General features: G+C 36.0%; 1 protein-coding gene across 1 annotated transcript in view; it reads left to right on the forward strand.

Moving 5' to 3' along the window:
• PCDH11X (protocadherin 11 X-linked) overlaps nt 1-23434 on the forward strand; it is a 408939-nt gene that overhangs the window by 17887 nt on the left and 367618 nt on the right. The window contains exon 3 of the mRNA XM_037037357.1: nt 13909-14493. Within this exon, the coding sequence (XP_036893252.1) occupies nt 13909-14493 (585 nt within the window). The remainder of the gene's footprint in view (nt 1-13908; nt 14494-23434) is intronic.

The raw sequence follows: 23434 nt of genomic DNA on the forward strand, positions 1-23434 counted from the left end.
ACAATTCATGTACATGTGCAGCAGAGCACAGAGGAAACACTGTATTCCAAGCTTCGGACAAATCTGAATCGAGATGAAGGTTTTCCACTATTAAAAACACAGTTCAAATAGTTGAACTTCTAAAAAAAATTTTTAAAGATTTTATTTATTTATCTTTAGAAGGGAAGGGAAGGAGAGAAGGAGAGAAATTTCAACGTATGGTTGCCTCTCATGAGTCTCCTGCTGGGAATTGGCCTGCAACCCAGGCATGTGCCCTGACTGGGAATCGAACCGCGATCCTGTGGTTTGCAGGCCCATGCTCAATCCACTGAGCTATACCAGCCAGGGCCAAAGACTTGAACTTTTAACAGAAACATTTCTGAAGGCTATTAAAAATATATTTTATTTATTTTTAGAGAGAGGGGAAAGGAGGGAGAAAGAGAGGAAGAGAAATGTCAATGTGTGGTTGTTTCTCGCATGCCCCCTACTGGGGTCCTGGCCCACAATCCAGGCATGTGCTCTGACTGGGAATTGACCCTGCGACCCTTTGGTTTGCAGCCCAAGTTCAGTCCACTCAGCTACACCAGCCAGGGCTCTGGAGCATTTATTGTTATAAAGGTGAACAGGGAATCAGTAGCTAAGGCAGAAGCCGCTGGACTTCAGAAATTAATTCATAAGTGTGAACCAACCAGGGAAAATGATTGACTCAGTCTGAATTTTAAAACTATTAAAATTACTTTTTCTTACCCCTAGAATTACTGATGAATGATACTTCTTTTAAAGAGACATCATTTGTTTTATTTAAAATATTCTTTAGTAAGTTCTTAGAGTCTCATGGACAAAATTCATGGAATGACATGATCTGAACTAGTGAAAATACGTTGGCCAAACAGAAGAAAGTAATGAATGTATTAACCTTTCCAACATCCCATAATATTACTGAAGTCTCTGCTTTTTCCTACACCTGAAAATTCGCATAACTTTGGGATTTGCAGTAGTGCACATTGCAGTTATGGTCACTACACTCAACACTTGGCAGGTAGTTCATCATGGTGACACTATGCATTCAAACTAGGTATTTATATTATACTCAATTCTGTATTTAAAATCATATTTATTCAAACTATGAAAATCTGTAATTTTCCTTTATTTGCAAAGGAATCCGATTTATTCTCCGCTCAAAATAATGAGCATTAATTCAAAGAGGCAAACGAAAATAACAAGGATCTCTGTGGATCAATGTTATTTTTTATTAAACTTTTATATTCAAAAGAAACATGTGGTGGATCTGAGCATCATTATACCCATCATTAAGGTTCTATATTAGAACATTATATTGCCTACCTGCATCACATTAGAAGGATATTTACTTCCCCTAAATGTTTTGATCTTTGCTTTTAGATGAATACAAAATGGAATAGTAGCTGAAGAATTTGAGGCAGTTTCTTAGGACACAAAAATGTTGTGATTTATCTTAACGTTATATGTCACTGCCTAATAAGGATTCTGTATAAGGATTAAGGGAAACTTCACATATTTTCCACATAAAAGTGCATCAAATAATTTAGCTCATATGACTTCATTAGAATTAAGAATGCAGTAATATAAGCTGGTGTCTCAAGATGTTAAAAGCTTCTTTTATTCTAAAGCCTTGAAGTACCTTTCCAACAGAACCTATCTCCAATAGTAGGTGTACTTGTTTTTTAAGCCAAGAGAGGTCTGTCAAGTCATACTGAAAACATGAACTTTATATCCCTTGCTTCCCTTTTCCCAAAATCTAAAACTGTGCCAAAAAACCATTAACTTTCTCTCAGCTTGTAGCGATTACAGCGAATTGGAGGATCCTTTCACACAATGACGGACCTCTGTCATTGTTACTGACTTGCTGAATTTGGACTTGTGAAATTGAATTCAAAAGTGTTTGACCTACCCCAGGAAAAAGTCTCCTGTTAGCGTGAAGTGCTCCACAGGTCACATCTCACACCTTGGGTGAGCGACGTTTTGCTGTCTTCCTCACAGAATTAGAAATTCCCCTCTCAGTGTGAATTGGTAGCAGAGGCATTATAGTTACGGTCAGTTCTATAAATGAAGAATATTGATATTAATTCATATTGATAATGTAGGTAATTATGAATTCTTAGTATATGATTGCTGATCAAGGACCATTTTCCTCAGCTTCAGCCAGTAAATACTACTAAGCAGTGGGGCTCTACTCAGATAGATAGATAAATAGAGCGAGCCTTGAATCGATCCATTCTACTGTTTTCATAACTGTACTGCAGGTCCCATATTCTGTGTGTATAGGCTTTATAGATTGGCTGTTACAACAGTCCAAGGAAGAAAGCCCTATTAGCATATGTGACATTTTTATTTCACCTTCCCCCAGGGGACAAAGAAGGGTCACAGAGACTTCGTCTACATTTCAGAGTCACAAATGATGTGCCACTAACATCACTTTACCCATAGTGAATCAGAATCCTCACATCCCAGAGACCAAAGCAAGGTCCTGCTGTGAAAACTCACAGCTATGGTAGCATTGGGTCACTGAAGCCCTCTTCTTCCAGCACATCTATTTTACTTAAGTTGCGACTGATCACATTGTACTGGAGGCAAAGATCTTTTTTTTCCCTTCTCTGCTTTCCTCCTTACTAAGAGTTAAGAAAAAGAGTTGTAGAGATGTATTAGCACAAGAGTGGGTTTTTATTCAGATATTTCAAGGTGAGTTTCATATAAGTTAAATACCACCTCAATTACACCTCTTCTGGTTATTTTCAGGAGTACAAAGCTTACCAAAATTACCATTTTGAGTGTTTGAAATGTTCCTTTTCTGAAATGATTGTGTTAAACTTCAAATGTTACCAGGGAGAATAAATGAAGAAAGGCAAGGCTGCATTTCAATATACTGATTGGCATTATATGGGGGGAGAGAGAAAACAGCAACAAAAATCCCACAGATTATAAACTAAGTGTTTCTACCAGTTTGGGGGGCCAAATATGTCATCCATGTATTGTCAATTTCTACACAATCAATTATGAGAAAAAATGCAACCCTGCAGGCCTTGAAGATAATTAGGTTAGTTATTTAGTCATGTACTTATAAATTATATAAGTACCTATTTTATGAACAAATACCCTGAGTAGAGAGAGAGGTTGTTGTTGTTTTTTAATTTAACTTTTGCATTTCCAATGCTTGCTACGTATACCAAACTATCAAACAATAGGTTGTTCTAATGAGTAAATATATGGAATTTCTTGAAACAGTGAGATGATGATTTGATTAAATAAGCTAGTAGTACTTCCTGTATCTCCAATTAAATGAATAAAAGTTGTTTAAGATTCTATTTAATGAAACAAGCTTTTATTGATAAACATGCCCTCCAATGCACTCTTTTAGCTTGTCAGGGTATTTGTGATATACTAAAGCAATATATTGTATATTTTAAAATAATACATTTAAGTTCTTTATCACAAATTCTCATTTTCAGTTTTCCTCTTCCATGTGGCATTGCTAAAAAAAGAAATACCTTAAAAATTTCTCAGGCACTTCAGTGTTTACTTAGGGAAGAAAAGATTCAAACAATCTTCTTTTTTTAAAAAATTAAAGTATAATTGGCATAAGATAAAGTATTAATTTCAGGTGTCCAATGTAGTGATTCAACATTTATATATATTATATCATGATAACTACAGTAAGTCTAGTAACCATCTCTCAGCGTGCAAGTTACTATGATATTACTGACCATATTCCCCCTGTTGTACACTATGTCCCTGTGCCTTACTTATTTTATGATTGGAAGTTTGTGTCTTCCTCCACTTCACTTTCTTCTGCCATCCCCTCCACATGGTCAACTTTAGCTCAAGGGGCTTCTTCGTTACTATGGGCTTCTGATCCCTCCTTGTACTTTCTGGGTCATTATTTCAATCATTCCCTTCGACCATCACCGTTACTACTTTGTGTTTTCTGAGCATTCTCTACAAGCACTCAAATCCTCTCTTGATAGTCCTCGGTACTAAGTCCTATGCTGTTGCGAGGAGTAACATTGTGTTCTTTTTTATGGCCACATAGTATTCCATTGTGTGTGTACCACTACTTTTATATCCACTCGTCTATAGGTAGGAACTTGCACTGCTTCCAGATCTTGGCTACTGTAAATACACTGCAATGAACATAGGGGCACATGTATTCTTTAGAATAAGTGTTTTTTTTCCCTTTGCCTATATGTTCTGAAGTAGGATCCTTGGGTCAAAAGGCAGTTCCATCTCTGGTTTTCTGAGGAAATTCCATGCTGTTTTCCACAGTGGCTACACCAGTCTGCATTCCCACTAAAAGTCCACGAGGGTTCCCTTTTCTCCACAACCTCCCCAGCACTTGTTGTTTGTTGATTTGTTGATGGCCATTCTAACAGGTGTGAGATGGTATCTCATTGTGTTTTTAATTTGCATTTCTCTGATGCTTAGTGACTTGGGCATCTTTTCATGTCTATTGGCCATCTGTATGTCCTTTTCAGAAGTGTCTATTTAGCCCCTCATTTTTTAATTGTATTGTTTGGGGTATTTGGTTATTTTAGTGTTCATTTCTGAGTTACTTATAAGTTTTGGATATTTTCCCTTATCAGATGTATCATTGGTGTGAATATGTTCAACCCATTCAGTGGGTTGTCTTTTCCATTTGTTGATGATTTCCTTTGCTGCGTAACAACATTTTTTGTTTGATGTGGTCCCATTTTATTTTGTCTCTTACCCATATTCTTTTAAGTTTTTTCCAGCCACTTTCATATCCTCTGCTCCTCATTTACAAACAGCTTGAGTTCACAAACTACTGTGAAGAAGACAGTTTGTAGTTTAATCATTGACCTGTTGGTTTAATCTTCTTTTTATTGACCTTCAACACTTTAATGTCCTGTTGTTTGTACCAAGCTTGCTTTCAACAAAATGTCCTTGAGTAAATGATGAGCTAAAGAAGATGTGGTCCCTATACATAATGGAACACTACTCAGCCATAAAAAGGATGAAATACTGACATTTGTGACAACATCGATAGATCCTAAGAATATCATCCTAAGTGAAATAAGTGAGACACAAACGTCAAGAACTATATTACTTCACTCATATGTGGGATATGAAACTGAATGCAACAAATGAACCAACAAGAAAAACTAATAGACACAGACAATTGTACAGCAGTTCAGCAGTTACCACTGGGAAGGGGGCAGGGGTAGTAAAGAGTAAAGGGGGTAAAATCCCAAGTTTAAAAAAACATTCCTCCCAAACTGTGCTGGCTGCCTTCTTCATAGTTACCATATTTTTACTACAAGCCCCTTAAGCACTTAGATTCACCCTTATTCTTATGCTTATGTAGATATTCTCCCTCAGATGTTAACCTGTGAGAGTTTTTTTTGAAGAACCTAGCAGTGAAATGCCCAGAAGTAGATGATGACCTTGGATACACAGAGGATAGGAATGGCCTGGCTGAGGAAGGGAGGTCATGGGTGATAATTTAATGGGAAAGACATATGTTGAGTGCAAGCGATGAAGGACTTCAGATGCTAGGCTTCATTGTTGAAATTCTATAGATTTTAATAGGTAATACATTTCAGTTTTTTTTGTTTGTTTTCATTTGTTTGGTTTGGTTGCATACAATGTTTCACAAAATGTTTATTTTTTTAAATCAGAAAGAATAGATATATTCCATTAAAACTGAAAAAAAATAATGGTTGGATAAATAATATATTTTGGAATATCTTGTTTTTTAAAAAAGCATTTCCAGCCCTAGCTGGTGTGGCTCAGTGGATTGAGCAGTGGCCTGCAAATCAAAGGGTCCCCAGTTTGATTCCCAGTCAGGGCACATGGGTTGTGGGCCAGGTCTCCAGTAGGGGGCGTGGTTGAGGCAACCACACTTTGATGTTTTATTGTCTATCTTTCTCCCTCCCTTCCCTTCTGTGTAAAAATAAATAATATCTTTTTAAAAAGCGTTTCCACAAACCATTTCTCCTGATAAAAAAGCGATGGATGAGCCATGCTTATGACTCACTTTAAGAGTTCCTCTTGAAAATTAGCAGCTGAATGAGAGGAAATATTTGTAGGTGAAATGTTGTCATTGTCAGCAATAATGGTTTTAATTGTCTTTTTTTTCCTTAAAGTGATCAACGTTAGAAAAGTGGAATTTTTATCATTTTCAATGCAAAATCATGATGACACATATTAGTTGGAAATTATATTTAAAAAATCGCTTGGTTTTGTGAGATGTGTTGGTCTCAACCAACTAAACTAACTCCCCACTCTCCCTAATGTATACTTGTTTTTAAAAAAATTCAAAGGTTAATTAAAATCATCCAGTGAGTCAATGTTTTCTATTTAGTCAGAGGGATAAATTGGTCAATTTAAGCATTTCAAAAGTAGTCCTAATTTCTACAGATAAAGGTTCTTTGAATATATTCTTCTTGAAAATGTTATCAAGTTCTAAACTTTTGAAAGGATAAAAATAAAAATAATTTCAAGTAAGAGGAATCTGTACATTTTGAAAAGATACAAAGTTAGAATTAATTGAAAGATGACTGAAGTTTTAGTTTGAAAAATTGTAATTTGTAATGAAAGTACCTACAAGAGGAGACTGTGCTTAAAGTCGACTCATAAGAAAAAGGTTATTATTATAACCTCTATTATTATATTATTATTATTATGTTCTATAATGCATCTGTTGATTGTTGGAGTCTCTGCTGGCTCTTGTATTACTGTGATCTTCAAAAAAGGAATTGGAAACAAAATAATTATAAACCCAAAGATCTAATAAACATTTCTTAAACACTTACTATGTATTTGGCACAGTATCCATGCAAACTTTCGGTAAATATTTGAAATAATTAGTTTACATTCAGAATAGAGAACTACAAGATAAAATAGTATAGATCTGTACTATTATTTTAATTTAAAACATTTTATGGAAGATGAAGTTTACACTTAACTTTTAAAGAGGTAAATCTTCAGGTATTATATAGGTTTTTACACTTAAAAATCTTTTTTGCTGTTCATGTTGTACACTAAATGTACCAGTAATGTTGAAACAGTACCCAACAGAAGTTCTCTCCATTGAGGATTTCTCCAATGCAGCAAGGTGTTTCTGAATGCCCAAATTGCAGTTTGAACGCTTAGTGTTAATTAGAATGAACTGATCAGAATTAAACTGATTTAGGACAAAGTTGAAATAACTCACAGGTTTGAGGGATATTGCTCAATCCACAAAATATTTTTTATGTATTAACTTAGAAGAACTAGAAAGTAAAAATAGTACAAATACAAGATGCATCGTTTGTCTTTGTATGACCTGTTTGTAAATACATTTGAATTGCATCTGCTATAGATGCAACTCCTTGAGAGCTGAACTCAGCAGATGAATTTATTGTACAGATTAAGAACAGATGAGGAGTGGTATTTCGCTATGAGTGCTAATTCAATTTTTAAAGCCAGAATTTTGCATAATTATGTTTCTATCCTAAATTAAATTTATCAAAAGGTGGCTTGCATACGTCTCATTTATGGATCAGATGTTTTTCTATCCATACATTCACTGGAGTCATTTTTAATTTGCCATCCAGTTTGTTTTTGAAGTGACACAAAGTGAAAATCACAGGAATAATATTAAAATATGTGTAAAAGAATAAGAATTCAAAGGAGTGATTTTCTGATGAATCTTTTGTCTGAAGCACCTGTTAGTAAGCAGTTGATAAACCAAGTAGCAAATTGGCTTTTAAAAACTTGCTACATCATTTTTGCTTAGTCATCTATGATGTGTAGCTACTGATTGTGGGTTTCCATCACCCCAAAGCCATGTTATGAAGGGTGAAAATCACCTGTCCCTTGGAACTCTAAGTTGGTAGATACTATTTCTTTTCCAATAACTAATATCTTACCTCAATTCAGTCTTCATACAGTCAGTTGTGGGGGGGGTCTCCATCCTGCAGAGCTTCCCCAGGCCCCTATGGATGAGGATAAGTCTACCAAGACGTGATCTGCTTGGGGAGGAAAAGTGACCGATCTCTCAGAGGAGATGGGCCTCAAGCCTCATTATCAATGGGCTTATATTGGGTTTAATTTGCATAGGAATGCAGGGCATATACATAAAGCTCATCAATCATTGTCAGGCAATGATGACCAAACAATAGATAACATTCAAAGAACTATAAGGGCTTATTCTGAGGCAGGGTCAGATAGATAGAGCAACGTCAAAGGGCTATAAAACCTGGGGAAGCAAACTGATTTCATGCTTAAACCCTTAATATTTAAATTGAGGGTATTAGCAAAGCATGTTTTACAGGATTTTATGCATTCTTTCTCATGCCTGATCTCCCCCAGGGAACCACCCATTCCAGCACAGGGCTGTACCTACCTCCAACATTGTAACAGGCTGAGTCAGGTGGGGGATGCAAGCAGCCAAGAGATTAGAAGACTTTTTACAAATAGAATGAGGACTCGGGCTATGACAGAGCCGAGGGGTGAAGTTCCATTACCCCTTTTCCTTCCCCTAAGTCCTTCCCTGAGCGACCCTTTGTGACTGTGTCTGTTTTAAGTTGTTCCTCCCTTAAGGAGTCTTACCCTTCATTGACTATCCAGCCATCCCGCAGGGGCCAACCTGAAATGAAGTAAAGGAGGCAGAGGTGGCACCCCTGCCAGGAGGATAAGCTTTGTCTCCTTGGTGGCTTATGGTCCCAAGGTCCCCTAGACATGGGGCCTTTTTGCCTGTCAGTGGGGTTACAGCTCCTGAAACCAGGCAGGATAGTTCCCAACAGTCAATCAATATGATTTGTTTCCAACCACCATAACATAAATATTTTATTTGCTTATTCCATCATGATTTTGATAAATTAGCAGCTGACAAAAGTGAAAATTATACTCGGTCATCACCTATTTTCAATGTTGATTAACTCATGAAAACAAGAATAAAAATAATAAATTATCCTTATATTTCTCAGAATGAAAATAAGTTATTTAACAAATTCCCAGTGAAGTCACAAATTCACACCATTTGTTCACTTTCTGAAAACATCATCTGGAGGATTTATAGGGTATGAAATTAATGCCTATTTAATATAAAAATGTAGTATAATTGCTCAGAGATACTCATATGTAGCACACATATTTTGCCTTGTATAATGTGCACATTTTTGCTGAAATTTTTATGGGAAAAATAAAGATGTGCATTATACATGGGTAGTACTAATTCTGCATCTATATGAACGTTTTTAAATTATTTATGCTTATGTGTTAAAAGTGTAAATCTACCAAGTAATTTCAATATCTATGCAAAATGATACCTTGGTATATGATAATTGGTTCTGTTTCTAAATATAAATAAATAAGCAATTGAATTAAATATTTAAAAGATTTTTTCCTGAAAACTTGGGCCAAAAACATGGGCACACATTATACATGGCACAATATGGTAGTTGTTATGCAGTTTAAATGAAATGACTGATTAAAATCACTTACAGCAATTAAAATGCTACATAAAATGGAAATTATTCTTTTACCTTTTGTGAATCTAGGGTTTATTCATTATGATAATATGATATTTAAAAACCAAATTTATTAGAATAATTAATAGATATTGAAATAATCAACATTAAATTCACCCCAACATGATAAAAATATATAATGATGGATGAGCATTTTGCAATGTAGAATGTGATTCTTGCTTAAATAACCTTTAAACCATATTACAAACTATCTTGCTAGTGTTTCAAATCAAAATATAAACATTTTAGAGTAGGAGGCAACACTGATGGAGTCTACTTCTTGGGGAAGTTAGATCCAAAGGTGAAAAATTAGGCCCATAAAAAATAAATTAGACCCACACAAAATAAAATGCAATCCATGTGTCCATTGTGGAATTGAATTCAATAAAAATACCAGTTTTATGGAATCAAAGTACCTTATTAAATCTCTCATTTTGACATTTCAACGGTAAGAGTGTGTAGTGCAGTCAGACAGGATGGCAACAGGCCTGAAGCAATAATGTTCAGTCCCTGGGAAAGCATTGAAGGTGTCAGTCCCTCCACTTTGTTTTCCTCCAGAGTGGTTACTTTTCTTTCAGTGCTACAGCCCTTCCTGTCAACCTAAGAACTACCTGCCCATTCTCCTGGCCTGTGAAAGCAGCTTTGAACAAAGAAGTGACTCTCTTGTAGTGGTTTAATGGTACATTTTTCATTTAAAGAGATAGAATTAGCACGATGGGAGCCAACAGAGATTTTGTCATGTACCACCTAAATTTGTGGCGTGAGCATATCACAAATTGAAAACAATACTCTAATGAAGGAAAATGTGACAAGTATGTCAGGGAAATTATGCGTTGGAATTCTTCTGACAAACCATTTCCATATCACTTTTGTTGTCTGAATTTTCTAGAATTGCATAGTAGAGACTTTATTCCCCTACCTAGTTACCTTTTTAGAACTAAAGTTTTCAAAGCCTATAAAATGAACCTGCACTTTTGCTTTTCATGTCTTACAATTTCAAAGTTCTTTTACTTCTGTTTTTATAATTATCATCATAATTATCCTCTGAGGGTGAGTGTCACCTACCCAACCAGTGACATTGACTGTAAAAAACACCACTTGCATTTCCCTATCAATTTACAAACTAACCCGAGGCTACCTCAGGAGTGGGATGTGGAGGGAAGGTGTAAAAAAAAGTAAGGTTGTCATTTGTTCATGAGAGAGAGAAAATGTTCAGGGATTATTTTCCCTGAATATCAGAGGTAAATTTATCATGCTTTTATAAAACTAAACAGTGACCCTTTATAGTCCTATTTAGTAGCTAAATTTCTATATTGGTCATTCAAAGGCTTAAACTCAGCATCTTGAGGGAAAAACCATTTTCATTTTAAAGATAACAATACATTTTCAATTGGCAAATGCAAGGGTTGGAATCCAGTAATGGAGACCAACAGGCCGAGTTGAACTTGTTTTATTTTGGTGTATTTATATATCTTTACCAAAGACAAGACGGTTTGGAGTGTTTATATTAACTGACTTCTGTGAGGACAGGCACTGTTTGTCTGTTTTGTTCCCTGGTTTACTGTCTAGTGCCTAGAGCAGTGCCTGGCATATGAAAATTGCTGCAGTAAATATTTGTTGGATAAGTGACAACACTGTCGCTTCTGGGTTTGCAATATATGTATCCACTTCAGTTGTAGAAATGGTGGTGTCTGGTCGTTTTCCATTTGTCTTGGTTTTTAAAACCTCCAAACAAATTGGCAATGATAACACCGTGAAAATGTTTCATGTGATGACATTACTGAAGGTTAGAATGAAACAGATTCAGAATGAGCAGGGAGATGAGGACTGCTGGCAATTAGGCCACTGTCTTCACTCTTCCTCTCGTGTCGAGACATTGCAATGTGCATGCAGTGTTTTAAAAAATGCGCCATAGTACTCTTCTGCCAGTTGTAATAATGTGTAATACCTAAGGGTAAGTATATAAGTATATAGTGGCAGTTTTAATTCCAATTGTCAGTGTCCTCATTTGAATTTTGCTTATGTTCGCATGGTATTTATAAATTCACACTCATAGACTCTCAGTTTTTTCAGATGTCCTAGATTCACAGTGTGCAGTCCACATGTGTATGTATGAATCTTAACTCCTAGTAAGTATAAATGGGACATTTTATTCTTACATTCATAAAAGAGTATAAGGCCAATAATTCACTAGTGACTGCATCTTCAGGTTTCTATATTAAGTAATCCTGGTGCTCATCATTGAGCAAAGGATGCTAAAAATATCACAGGCAGTAGTCTTTTTGTGTTGTTTACTAAGAGAGAAAATGCCTTCAGCATTAGCACTACTTACTATTGTACTTGAAACATTTTATAAATGCCATTGATCACTCAACACAAGAAAGTGGTTTAGCCCATAATTCAGTGATAAGTAAAAAGTCATGTGTTTCAATTTCATTTGTTTCCCCTCATAACCTAAACCATCTTAGTTGTTGTATTACTGATTGCAAATAGGAAGGTTTCTTTTTCTCCACTTTTACATTTTCTGACCTATCTATATGCATATTTTAAAAAATATTTATTTAGTTCTAGACAGGAAGGGAGAGAGATAGAGAGGGAGAGAAACATCCATGTGTGGTTGCCTCTTACACACTCCCTACTGGGGACCTGGCCTGCAACCCAGGCATGTGCCCTGAGTGAGAATTGAACCGGTGACCCTCTGGTTTGCAGTCCACCACTGAATCCACTGAGCCACACCACTCAGGGCTACATATATATTTTTAATGCTGATAATATAGTTACACAGCCAGAAAATTATTTTGGGTAATACAGTGGTATGACATAATTGGAACATAACATCTATAGCAAGACATAGTATTTCATGATTCCTGTTTTTAGAACCATTAGCAAAATTTTGTGAATGTTACTGATTACAAATAAATATTGAGAACTTCCTTAGCTGCTCTTTCAAAACTTCTGAACACATTGAAAGCTGCACTAATCTATCATATAATTATAAAAAGTAACATCTGATAGAATTTAGTGCAGTGTGGCACAAATTTGGTTGTGTTTATGAATAATATCTAGAAGCACATTAAATGCTTCATGATACTAGCTCTAAAGGTTACTTAATATACAAAATTGAGGCTATATCAAAAACATCTAGTTGAGAATAAGAATTGATAATTAATAAAGGAAAATAAAAAAACAGATTTCAAACAATCAATATTTCTTACTGAATTTTGTCAGCAGAACAGAGAACAGAAATAATTTAGCAGTTATTAGTGACTTTAAAAAATAAGCAAGAGGGAATAAAACAGCTAGGGAGATTGTTTTTTGACTCTCTGTTTTAAGTGAGTGAAGTGTCTTCAAATGCCTTTCTAATTTTAAACTGTAGTCAAGCAGGGTAATTTTTACTTCATTGTGTACATATGAAAACCCATTGCACATGGGATACTTTCTCCCATGTATAAACAGAAATGCTAAGAGCTGAGGTCTTCCAAACATTTGGTGCCATGCTCCCACTGAGTGTTTGGATGTCATCGGCTATATCATAAATCTGTGCAGTTAAACATTCCAAAATGTTTTAGCAGGCATTTGTTTGTGTTGATTTGAAAGTTGGCTCCCTGTAATTCATTGTTATTCTTTTCCTTTCATTCAAAGAAAATCTAGTTAATACCCTTTTTAAAAAAATATTTTATTGATTTATCTTTAGAGAGGAAGGGAAGGAGAGAAGGAGAGAAATATCAATGTATGGTTGCCTCTCATGAGTCCCCTGCTGGGAACTGGCCTGCAACCCAGGCATGCGCCCTGACTGGGAATCAAACCGCCATCGTGTGGTTCACAGGTCCGCGCTCAATCCACTGAGCCACACCAGCCTGGGCTAGTTAATACCCTTTTCACATGATAATTCTTCCTATGTTCAGGTACTTGTCATATCAACCACCGTTTTCTGCTAAAGAACTTTTCTGTAATCTACAAGTCCCTCATATGTCCCATGTCTTTGTGTTCTTTTATTTACATCTATTTTACATTTTGAAGCCCGGAACAGAACACCCCCAACATTGTATAAAACCTTCATTATAAATGAAAAATTGCATTTGAAGTCCATAGCATAAGAAAGTAATGACTTTATTTTTGTGATTGGTAATATATCCCCTTACTTTTCCTTAACCATTGAATTAAATACTTTAATTGTTTTTATTACCTTTAACAATACTGATATATTACAGCATTATTTTCATACATTTTATCGATGGTGAACACATAAGTTCTTGTTTTGTTTACCTTCCATATGATAATATTTGGATTCAAAACAAACCTGTCAGTTTCAGTGTTGATTGTGCTAATATTTTTGTTTAACGATTTTAATTATTAACAGACATTTAATTGTGGGCTTTACTAATTTCCTCTTCCTCTTCCTCACTTCTCTTTCTGTCAGTTCCTTACGGAGAGGACCACGAGCACTGCTGCTGTTCACTCTAATTGGAGCTTCCTGTCACAGACGTATACATTTGCGGCCCTCCTGATATGCATCACATTCCAGTCTGGTGCCCAGATGAAACAGTATTACATTCAGGAAGAACTTCCAGACAATATCCTGATAGGCAACCTCATGAGAGACCTCAACCTGACGCTAATGCTAAACGTGTCCTTAAAGATTCCCTTGAACTTCAAGCTTGTGTACAAGCTTGGGGAACCACCGCTGGTCCGAATCCAAGAGGATACTGGAGACATCTTTACCACTAACGTCAACATTGATCGGGAGGAATTATGCCCTGAGATTGTGAATAACGCTGATTGCTTTTACGAAGTGGAGGTGGCCGTTTTGCCGGATGAAATATTTAAACTATTTAAGATACGTTTTGTGATAGAAGATATAAATGACAATGCACCGTCATTCCCAACGACGATCATCAACGTAACAGTTCCAGAGAACTCGATTATAGGTTCTCGCTATTCTGTCCCGGCGGCCTCCGATGCTGACATAGGAATAAATGGAGTCCAAAACTACTCTTTATTTGCGGTGCGTTTTAAAAACCCTTCCCTATATATAGCTCATTTTGTGTTTAAAGACAAATGAGGGTCTTAGTGTACTTAAAATTTTGAGTGGGTCATCACTTCAATTTTTCAAACTTTAAGCAAAGTAGAAGTGCAGAAATTTTATCAATAGAATGTATGCAGTTGCCTGGGGTTTATTAATCTGGATCTTAATTTTCTGTATATTCATTATCACGTACTGTTTTGTGTTTCCAATGGTCCCCTACAGCGGTCAGACAATCTGTTCGGCTCTGCTACTGACAAATCAGTAACCGATCCAGGATCTTACTTTTAACCTGTCTGGAAGAGACTGTCACAAACTTGACCTAAACAAGTAAATGTAAACAATAATGAATACGAAAACCTATCAGTGTTTCCCTGTGATTACTTTAGACACAAAACTCTATCTTGCCTATTGAAAATATGCCAGATACATTTCTGAGAGCAGTGACTACAAAATTTCCATTACTAGCATTTTTACATGTACATAGACAATAATGATAAATATTTTTCATAATGATTTTCAACTCAAGAGATTTCAGCATTTCAAGTCATCAAAATGAGAGTACATTTCAGCCAATGTGTTGTTAATGTTAAATATTTTCATTTTGTTCCAATTCTTTGAAAATACAGAGCATAGATTTCTGTATAAGGTAGCCAAGGCATTTAGTGAAAAAGCTCAAATTGATGTGAAGAACCTATATTGCCTTTAGTTGGCTCTTGGAATGCAGAAGACAGAGGAAAAATTCAATGGAGTATTTGATAGTCTTTGAAATAATTTAATTACCCATAAGGTACATAGAATAGAAAACTCAGATTTGGCTATGTAAAAGCGTACAATGCATATGAATGATACTGCAAAATGTATAAAAGGATAAATGTGTAGATTTAATATAGATATGATCAAGGGATTTTCAAAGTTTTATAAATATTTTCTGACAATTCATTAACAGATTACAATTAACATGCAATCAGTGTTAAATATATTCAAAGAACACATAGATAAGATACTACCTAAAGGTTTTGGCTTTGTGGAGGGGGCATAAAATAAGGGAAACCTGCTCAGCTAATACGAACTTGTTGTGAAGAAATATTTGTTTATAAATACTTTTAGGAATTGAAAGCTACAGATCTCTTGAGTGAATTGGATTGAAATGTAGACTTGTGTCCAAGTATAAGAAGTAAAACCAGAAAAAGAAGTGGTAGGTTATTTATAAATGAACGGTTTTAAGTAAAGCCCATGAAGTGATACCTCTTTATCCCATGAAATGGATCCAATATGTAGGACGCATCCAGATACTGATCACAATTTTCTGTTTAGCAAAATGAGAGGTGCCCCTCCTGTTTAACCTTTGTGCCCTTTAGTTTCTTCTATCATCATGTGAGCAGACAGACCTCTCACAGAGACTGAATCGGAAAGAGTAAGCAATAACTACACAGTGCATAGACCTACATTTGGGGGGATGTTTTAAAACATTGGGCTCCTTATTAAAATGTGAGGCTTAGTGTATGCTATCTTTTTTCTAATTTTTATTTTTTATTGATGTTTAATTATAGTTGTCCCAGTCTCTCCCTTGCTGATCTCCCCTGCCCACCCCCATATCCACAGTAAGTCCCCACCCCCATTGTCCACGTGTCCTTTATTACATGTTCCTTGACTGGACCCTTCCCCTTCTCTCCCTCATGATCCCTCTAACAGAACTTTCTGCAGTGACTCCATTTTTATACCATGGAAGTGAATTTTAAATTGTATTTAGTCTTAATTTTAATCACGTGTGGTGGTAGCAACCACATTGGTTACCACAGCCTAAAGAAAAACACTTGAATTGAAAAGTAAAAATTAACAGGTAAAAATCAAAGACTTTTACCAAATAAAAATCAGATATTAGAAATAGGATCTCTGTAACCAGCCATCCTGAAACAGGTATTGTTTTGAAAGGCAGTGTTTTAGTCAAATAATTTTTGGGATATCTTCCTCTAGGCAGCTTATGAACTTCCCAATTTTTTTTTTATTTGTCTTGGAAGCTGCTTACTAACTTCAAATGAAACAAATAAACCTACTAGCATTCTTTTAACTTTGTCACAATATGTTTTTGTTTGAGTTCCTTTGAGAGATTGCCAGGAAATGACAAAAAGACAGGTTTCCTAGTAGTTTTTAGAACAGACATGCTCTAAACCTTCACTCTGCTTTAGAACATATGATGAACCAAAAGCAAACTATGCGATGCATCTAAAGTACTGGGGCATTTGTAGGACACTGTGTACAAATTCGGTTCTGCCTACTTGTTAAAAATAACAAGCATGGAATACAAAGCGTATAGCCCTGGGCATGCAGAGGGCTGTGGCATGGGTGATATTACTGGAAAGAACTTTGACTTACAAAAGGCCCCTGTTGTGAAAGTAGTATGCATGCTAGGGTGATAGAGAGGTGATTTACCAAAAAGCAACATGTTTTGATTCATCCATAAAATCTACTGTTACAATTTGAAAAAAAGTAGGCCGACCAGAGTAATTTTAAAAGACCCTCTGTCCTGCAGAGTAACATAAAAACTTAGTTAATGCTAATTTGTTCTGTTTTTGTTGAATAGATGAGACTAGCAAAATCATACTTTATCCTAACTAGAGAAGTATGACATTTGTATGAAAAGTTCTGACAACAAAGGGAGAAAAGGGGGAGATATATAGAAAATCTCTAGCTAAAAAGAGGTCAATTTATACACGAAGAGGTCCTGCTATCTTCTAAGTCTTATAAATTTTATAAAGAGATTATATACAATAACCAAACATAAAGCGAGCGGTAGAGGAATGGTGGAATGAAGGATCCCCTGGGTTTCTCCCCTTGAAGTTTCAACAATTGGAACAGCTATAACTCAGTGACGGATTCCCTGCTCAATACACAAACACACCTGAGAGATCTGTGCATTAAAACATGTAAAGGTGGGCAACTAGGCCCGGATGGGGCAAGCAAGAGGGAAGAAAAGCTGAAATGAGCCACAGACACAACCCTGCAGCCAGAATCTCACGGTGGATTTCAGCCAGCAAAGGGGAAGAATCAGGTTGCGCCTGGCCCTCCCCGCAACCAGGAGGAGCAAAGAGATTGGGCAGGCATTCCTGCAGGACTGGGCAGGAGGAGCTGTGGCCGAGCCCAGAAAGGATACAGCACAGGGTGTGAATACAATTGTCTGGCGGGTGGCATTCTGGACAGGAAGACAAAGCAACAGAGCCTGGCCACCTTGTGGCCTCCCAGAGCTCACCTCTGTTCACCCTTGGTTTCAGTTTGTGGAACACATTACAGTATCTGTAAACCCAAGGACTGGTACTACAGAATCACTTTTTCCCATGAACAGAGGGTGCTTACTGGTCCCAGATTGAGGCACGGAGGGGATGCTGCAGAGGTCTGAGGTCACCGTTACCAGGAGGACAAAGTTACTCAGAAGGCTGCCTGGTTCCCCAGCCCCACAGCCCGTGCTACCCCACACATCATGGCTACACTATCGGCAGTGCTGTAAAATACTTGTGATTCAGTATCACTTACTGGAAAATAACAGAAAGACCTCTTCCTAGTCATCTGCTCAAAAAGGGCCACTCATACATAGATGCCTAGGCAGAGAAGGAATCCACCAAATACTAGGAATAACCAAGGTAGCAAGATAGCTCAGAAAGAAAATGAAAGAAAATCACCAGACAACAAACTTAAAGACATGGAAATGTGTAACATAAGTGACAGAGAATTCCTGTTTGCAGTTCTGAAAAAACTCAATAAGATATATATAAATACAGATAGGAAACTTACTGAGCTCAGAAAACAAATCAACAAACAAAATGAGTACTTTATCAAAGAGATTCCAACTGAAAAAAAAATAAGAAATTCTCAAGATGAAGAACTCAAAAACAAAACAAAACAAAAACAGTGAACTAGCAAGCATAGGAAATAGAGTGGACCAGATGGAGGAAAGAATTAGTGATACCAAATATAGTGATCTAGAAATGATGCAGAGGGAAGAAGAGAGAGACTTGGGCATAACAAATGAAGGAGCTCTGCAAGAAAAATCTGCCTCCATCAGGAAGAGCAATTTGAGAACAATGAGAAGAAGGGAAGGAGAAGGAAATGGAGAGTCTATTCACACACATGGTTCATTATAACTTCCCCAACCTGTGAAAAGAGCTACATCCTCGCATCAAAGTATGAAACAAAACACCTTGTTACCTCAATCAAAAGAGGCCTTCTCCAAGGCACATTGTATTGGGTTGACTAAAAAGTCGGTTTAGTTTTTTCCTTAAATTAAAAGACACATTATAACTATTAATTGGGATATTGTGAGTATGTTGGCTATTTCCCACTTGGTATAACTATTCTTCTCAACGAATGTCTCAATTTGGTTGCTATCAACTGCGTCTGTTCTACCTGATCATGGAACATCCATTGTCCAGTGAGAGGTGGATTCATCTCCAGCATGAATCTTCACAAACACTTTTGACAGTAGTCCACTTTTGACCACCTTGTCCATACACTGCACAAATCATTTTTGTGTTTCAGTTGTGTTTTTACCTTTCTTCACATGATAAAGCATAATAGGCTGAAAATGTTGCATATTTTCTTCCAACTTCAATATTTAAAAGTGGCTACACAAAAAAATCACCAATTTTGATAAGTTTCTTTTAATGCGTGATGATACAGCAGCTGTCACAATACAATCTAACAAAATTGTTTCAAGTGAAGTTACAGACCACTAAGCACTATTAGAGCCATCATATGGGAAAAACAAATGAACCTTTTGGCCAACCCAGTATAGCACATTAACACGACATGATAAAAATCATGTGATCCTATCAACAGATACAGAAAAAACATTTGATAACATAATTATGTAACATCTATTTATCATTAAAACCCTCTATAAAATGGTTATAGAATGAAAGTACCTCAAAATAATAAAGGCTATAGATGACAAACCCTCAGCCAATATCATACTTAGTAGTGAAAAACTGAAAGCTTTTCCTGTAAATTCAGAAAGAAGACAAGGATGTCCACTGCCACCACTCATTCAACATGATACTGGAAGTCCTAGTCACAAGTCAGACAAGAGTAAGAAATAAAAGGCATCCAAATTGGGAAGGAAGAATTAAAAGTGTCACTTTTTGCAGATGACATGATTCTGTATGTAGAAAACCCTGAGAACCCCACCACATCACTATTAGAAACAATAAACGAATACAGTACAGTTTCAGGATACCAAATCATTGTGCAAAAATCCACTGCTTTCCTATATACTAACAATGAAACTTCAGAAAAACAGTTACTTTTTTATTTGCAACAAAAAGAATAAAATACCTTGGAATAAACTTAGCAAAGGATGTGAAGGACCTATATACCAAAAATTACAAACCATTACTTTAAAAAATTGAAAAAGACAATGAAATGGAAAGATATTCTGTACTCTTGCATTGGAAGAATCGACATTGTTAAAATGGCCATGTTACCCAAAGTAATATGCAGATTTAATGCAATCCTCATCAAAATTCCAATGTAATTTATTTTTACTTATTTTTCTTTTACGTTTTTATTGTTAATTACAGTTGTCTCAATTTTCCCTCCAATGTCCTTTTTTAATGAAATAGAACAAAAACTCACCAGATTTGTATGGAAACACAAAAGACCCCAAGTAGACAAAACAATCCTCAGAAAAAAAGGAGCAAAGCCAGAGGTATCGTACTATCTGACTTCAAATTACACCATAGACCTATGGTAATCAAAACCGTATGGCAGAAAAACAGACAGACCAGCGGAAGGGGATTGAGAGCCCAAATAGAAAACCACATGTGAATGGGAAAATCATTGTTGACAAAGGAGCCATAAACACACAATCTTTTCTTTTGGAGAAAAGACAGCCTCTTGAATCAATGGTGCTGGGGAAATTGGAAAGCCACATGCAAAAGAATGAAACTATTGTAGATTACGGGTTGCCCCCATGTACAAACATTAATTCAAAATAAATCAAAGACCTAAATCGAAGACCTATAACAATAAATTACATAGAAGAGAACATAAACTTGGACCTTGGTCATAGAGAACATTTTATGAACTTAGCCCCAAAGACAAGGGAAAGAAAAGCAAAAATGAATGAAAGGTATTGTATCAAACTAAAAAGCTTAATTTTCAACTTTTTAAGAGATGAGGTTACTCTCTAAGAAAAAATGATTCATCTTTAAAATCTTTGTTTTAAAGTTTTCTGTTTTTTCATTTTATTTATCTATCTTTAGAGAAAAGGGAAGGGAGGGAGAAAGAGGAGAGAGACATCAATGTGCGGTTGCCGCTCACACTCTCCCCACTGGGGATCTGTCCAGCAACCCAGGCACGTGCCCTGACTGGGAATCGAACTGGCAACGCTTTGGTTCACGGCCCATGCTTACCACTGAGCTATACCATCCAGGGCTCGTCTATAACATTTATTTTTTTTAAATATAATTTTTAAAAATATTTTTTTATTTATTTTTAGAGAGAGGGAAAGAGAAGGAGAAAGAGTGGGAGAGAAACATCAATGTGTGGTTGCCTGTCATGTGTCCCCTACTAGGGATCTGGCCTGCAACCCAGGCATGTTCCCTGACTGGAAATCGAAACAGTGACTCTTTGGTTCACAGGCCCATGCTCAGTCCACTGAGCTACACCAGCCAGGGCTCGTCTATAAAATTTCTTGATGTTGGTTGTCACTTAAAAAATAACCAGAAGTCAAATCTAATGTGTTTCCTATGTTTTAAGTAAGTAATACTATAAATGAGAATTCTCCATGATATTCTGATATAACTCCCATTAATTTAGAGTGTGTTTGCTAAAAATGTATAACTTTACATATTTACATATATATACTCATATATGTCTGTATATATATGTGTGTATACATATACAATATTATATATTACAAATATATCATTTTAATAAGTGTTATTAAATAATATATTTAAAAGATATTTTATATATTATATGTGACATATAATGAACATTATACATAGAGTTACTATATGTATATAATTATCATTTATCATATATGGCAATATTTGACAGAGCTATCAGCCAGGAGTAGGGAATTACAATATCTCTTTAACTGTCTGTCACTTTATTGTTTTTTTAGCCTGTTATTTATAAAGCTTTTTTTGTATTTCATCTGTAGTTAGGGAAGCCATTAGTTTCACAAATAAAAATATAACTCAAGCACCTGGAACTCAGGATATAGATAGAAACCACAAGGACCAACTTCTTCCCACGGTTGGAACTCAGGGGAAATTAGTTTGTCACATATGTCTTCATTTTCTGCTTCAGCTTTTCATCTTCCTTCATATATATCATCGGCATTATTTCTATACAAGTTCAGTGACAGGATGTTGATCAGTTCCCCTGTGGCAGACATGACGCCGCTGCAAAGGCTGACAGTTTATGCAGACAGCGTGGAGATCGAGTGTTTCTCAGATTGGAGATTTCATTCAAAGTCATCCCTCATTTTTGCCCATCTCATAAAGCAGCCTCATTATTTCCATCGACCTCAGACAAACAGTGCATCTTGGGTAGAGTCTTTTCACAGGATCAAGGTTTGGGGCCTTTGTTTCTTTCTTTTTTTTTAAATTAAAAAGAACATACATTCAGTCTTTATTTTTAAAATGAAGTGAGAAGAAAATATCTTCTTTGTTGATCAAGAGTTTGGACTTATGAAATAAGGTCATAGTTCGTTTGTTTTGAAAGCTTGGAGGAGAAAATCCAAATTCTGAAACTATCATCTACCATTAGATTTGTTAATGTTGAATGAAATTGCCAAGAATGAGGCATTGAATAATATATTGTAGAGAAAAAGGACAAAGATACTTTATCATTCTGAAGGAGTTAATGTTTCTTTGCTGAGTAAAGACTCATGAACTGCCTGCAGGCAGATCCTTCTGTAACGCACATTGTGTTTCATAGTTGCCTGGCGCTTAGAGGCTCACAAGAGATTAAATATAGTGATTTCCTTATTATTTCTCTGAATTCTATGACATTCTGATTTCCACATTTCTGTGTGCTAAGTAGCAAAAGATACAGTGATCAAATGCTAATGATCGTTAGGGCCCTGGAAGCTGGGGATTACTATTCAAGTGCATCCCAAGTCACAGGGAGGGGAGATGACAATGTAAAGGTCATTCTCTTCACAAATTGGTGCTGTCAAGTCTTACTAAAATTAGAGTGTGACAGTAATAATATTAAGTAACTTTTGGCTTCATAGCTATTATCAAAGTCCTGGTTAATATTCCTAGTCCACTAATGCTTTTCATTAAATATTATTAATAGTCCCACATGGGATACATATACGTAGTACATTTTAGATAGCTCCATTTCAGAATTTATACAATGTGATTCCAAGGCTGATTCATTTACTCACATCCTGCCTTTGGACCTGGTAATACTGACTACCTAAGAAATGCTACTAAATTTTATGTCATTTATTATTAGGTACAGACTTACCTGTTGTTTCATTGCTCACTGTGTCCAAGTAAAAGCCAATATGGAGCTTAATTTTGTGCCTGCCAAATGCTATGACTTAAAACCCATAGAAATTGCATATTTATGCAGGACAAAATGATTGGATATAGCTCTCTTTAATGAAAATGTGAGGATTCGTTATACAAATCTACTTGGCTTCCATAATTCTGATTGCTGCAAATAATCTCAGATAATACATGTTCCAGTGTGGGTAGTTTACTTGATGTAGATTATTCTTTGTGTCTACACCACTTTATATTGACTATGGCGGCGCCCTGTTAATGAACTAAAGCATGATATTTCATTGATCTAGGACCAAAACCAAACTGGTGGATTGGGAATGGTTTCTATCAGACATGAAAACTTCTTGTTCAGAAGTGATGATAAAACCAATAAGGTCATTTTGGGGAAAACTTTCTCATTT

This window comes from Sturnira hondurensis, unplaced genomic scaffold (assembly GCF_014824575.4).
Source record: "Sturnira hondurensis isolate 20B ecotype Veracruz unplaced genomic scaffold, ASM1482457v3 Scaffold0022988, whole genome shotgun sequence".
Taxonomy (NCBI): domain Eukaryota; kingdom Metazoa; phylum Chordata; class Mammalia; order Chiroptera; family Phyllostomidae; genus Sturnira; species Sturnira hondurensis.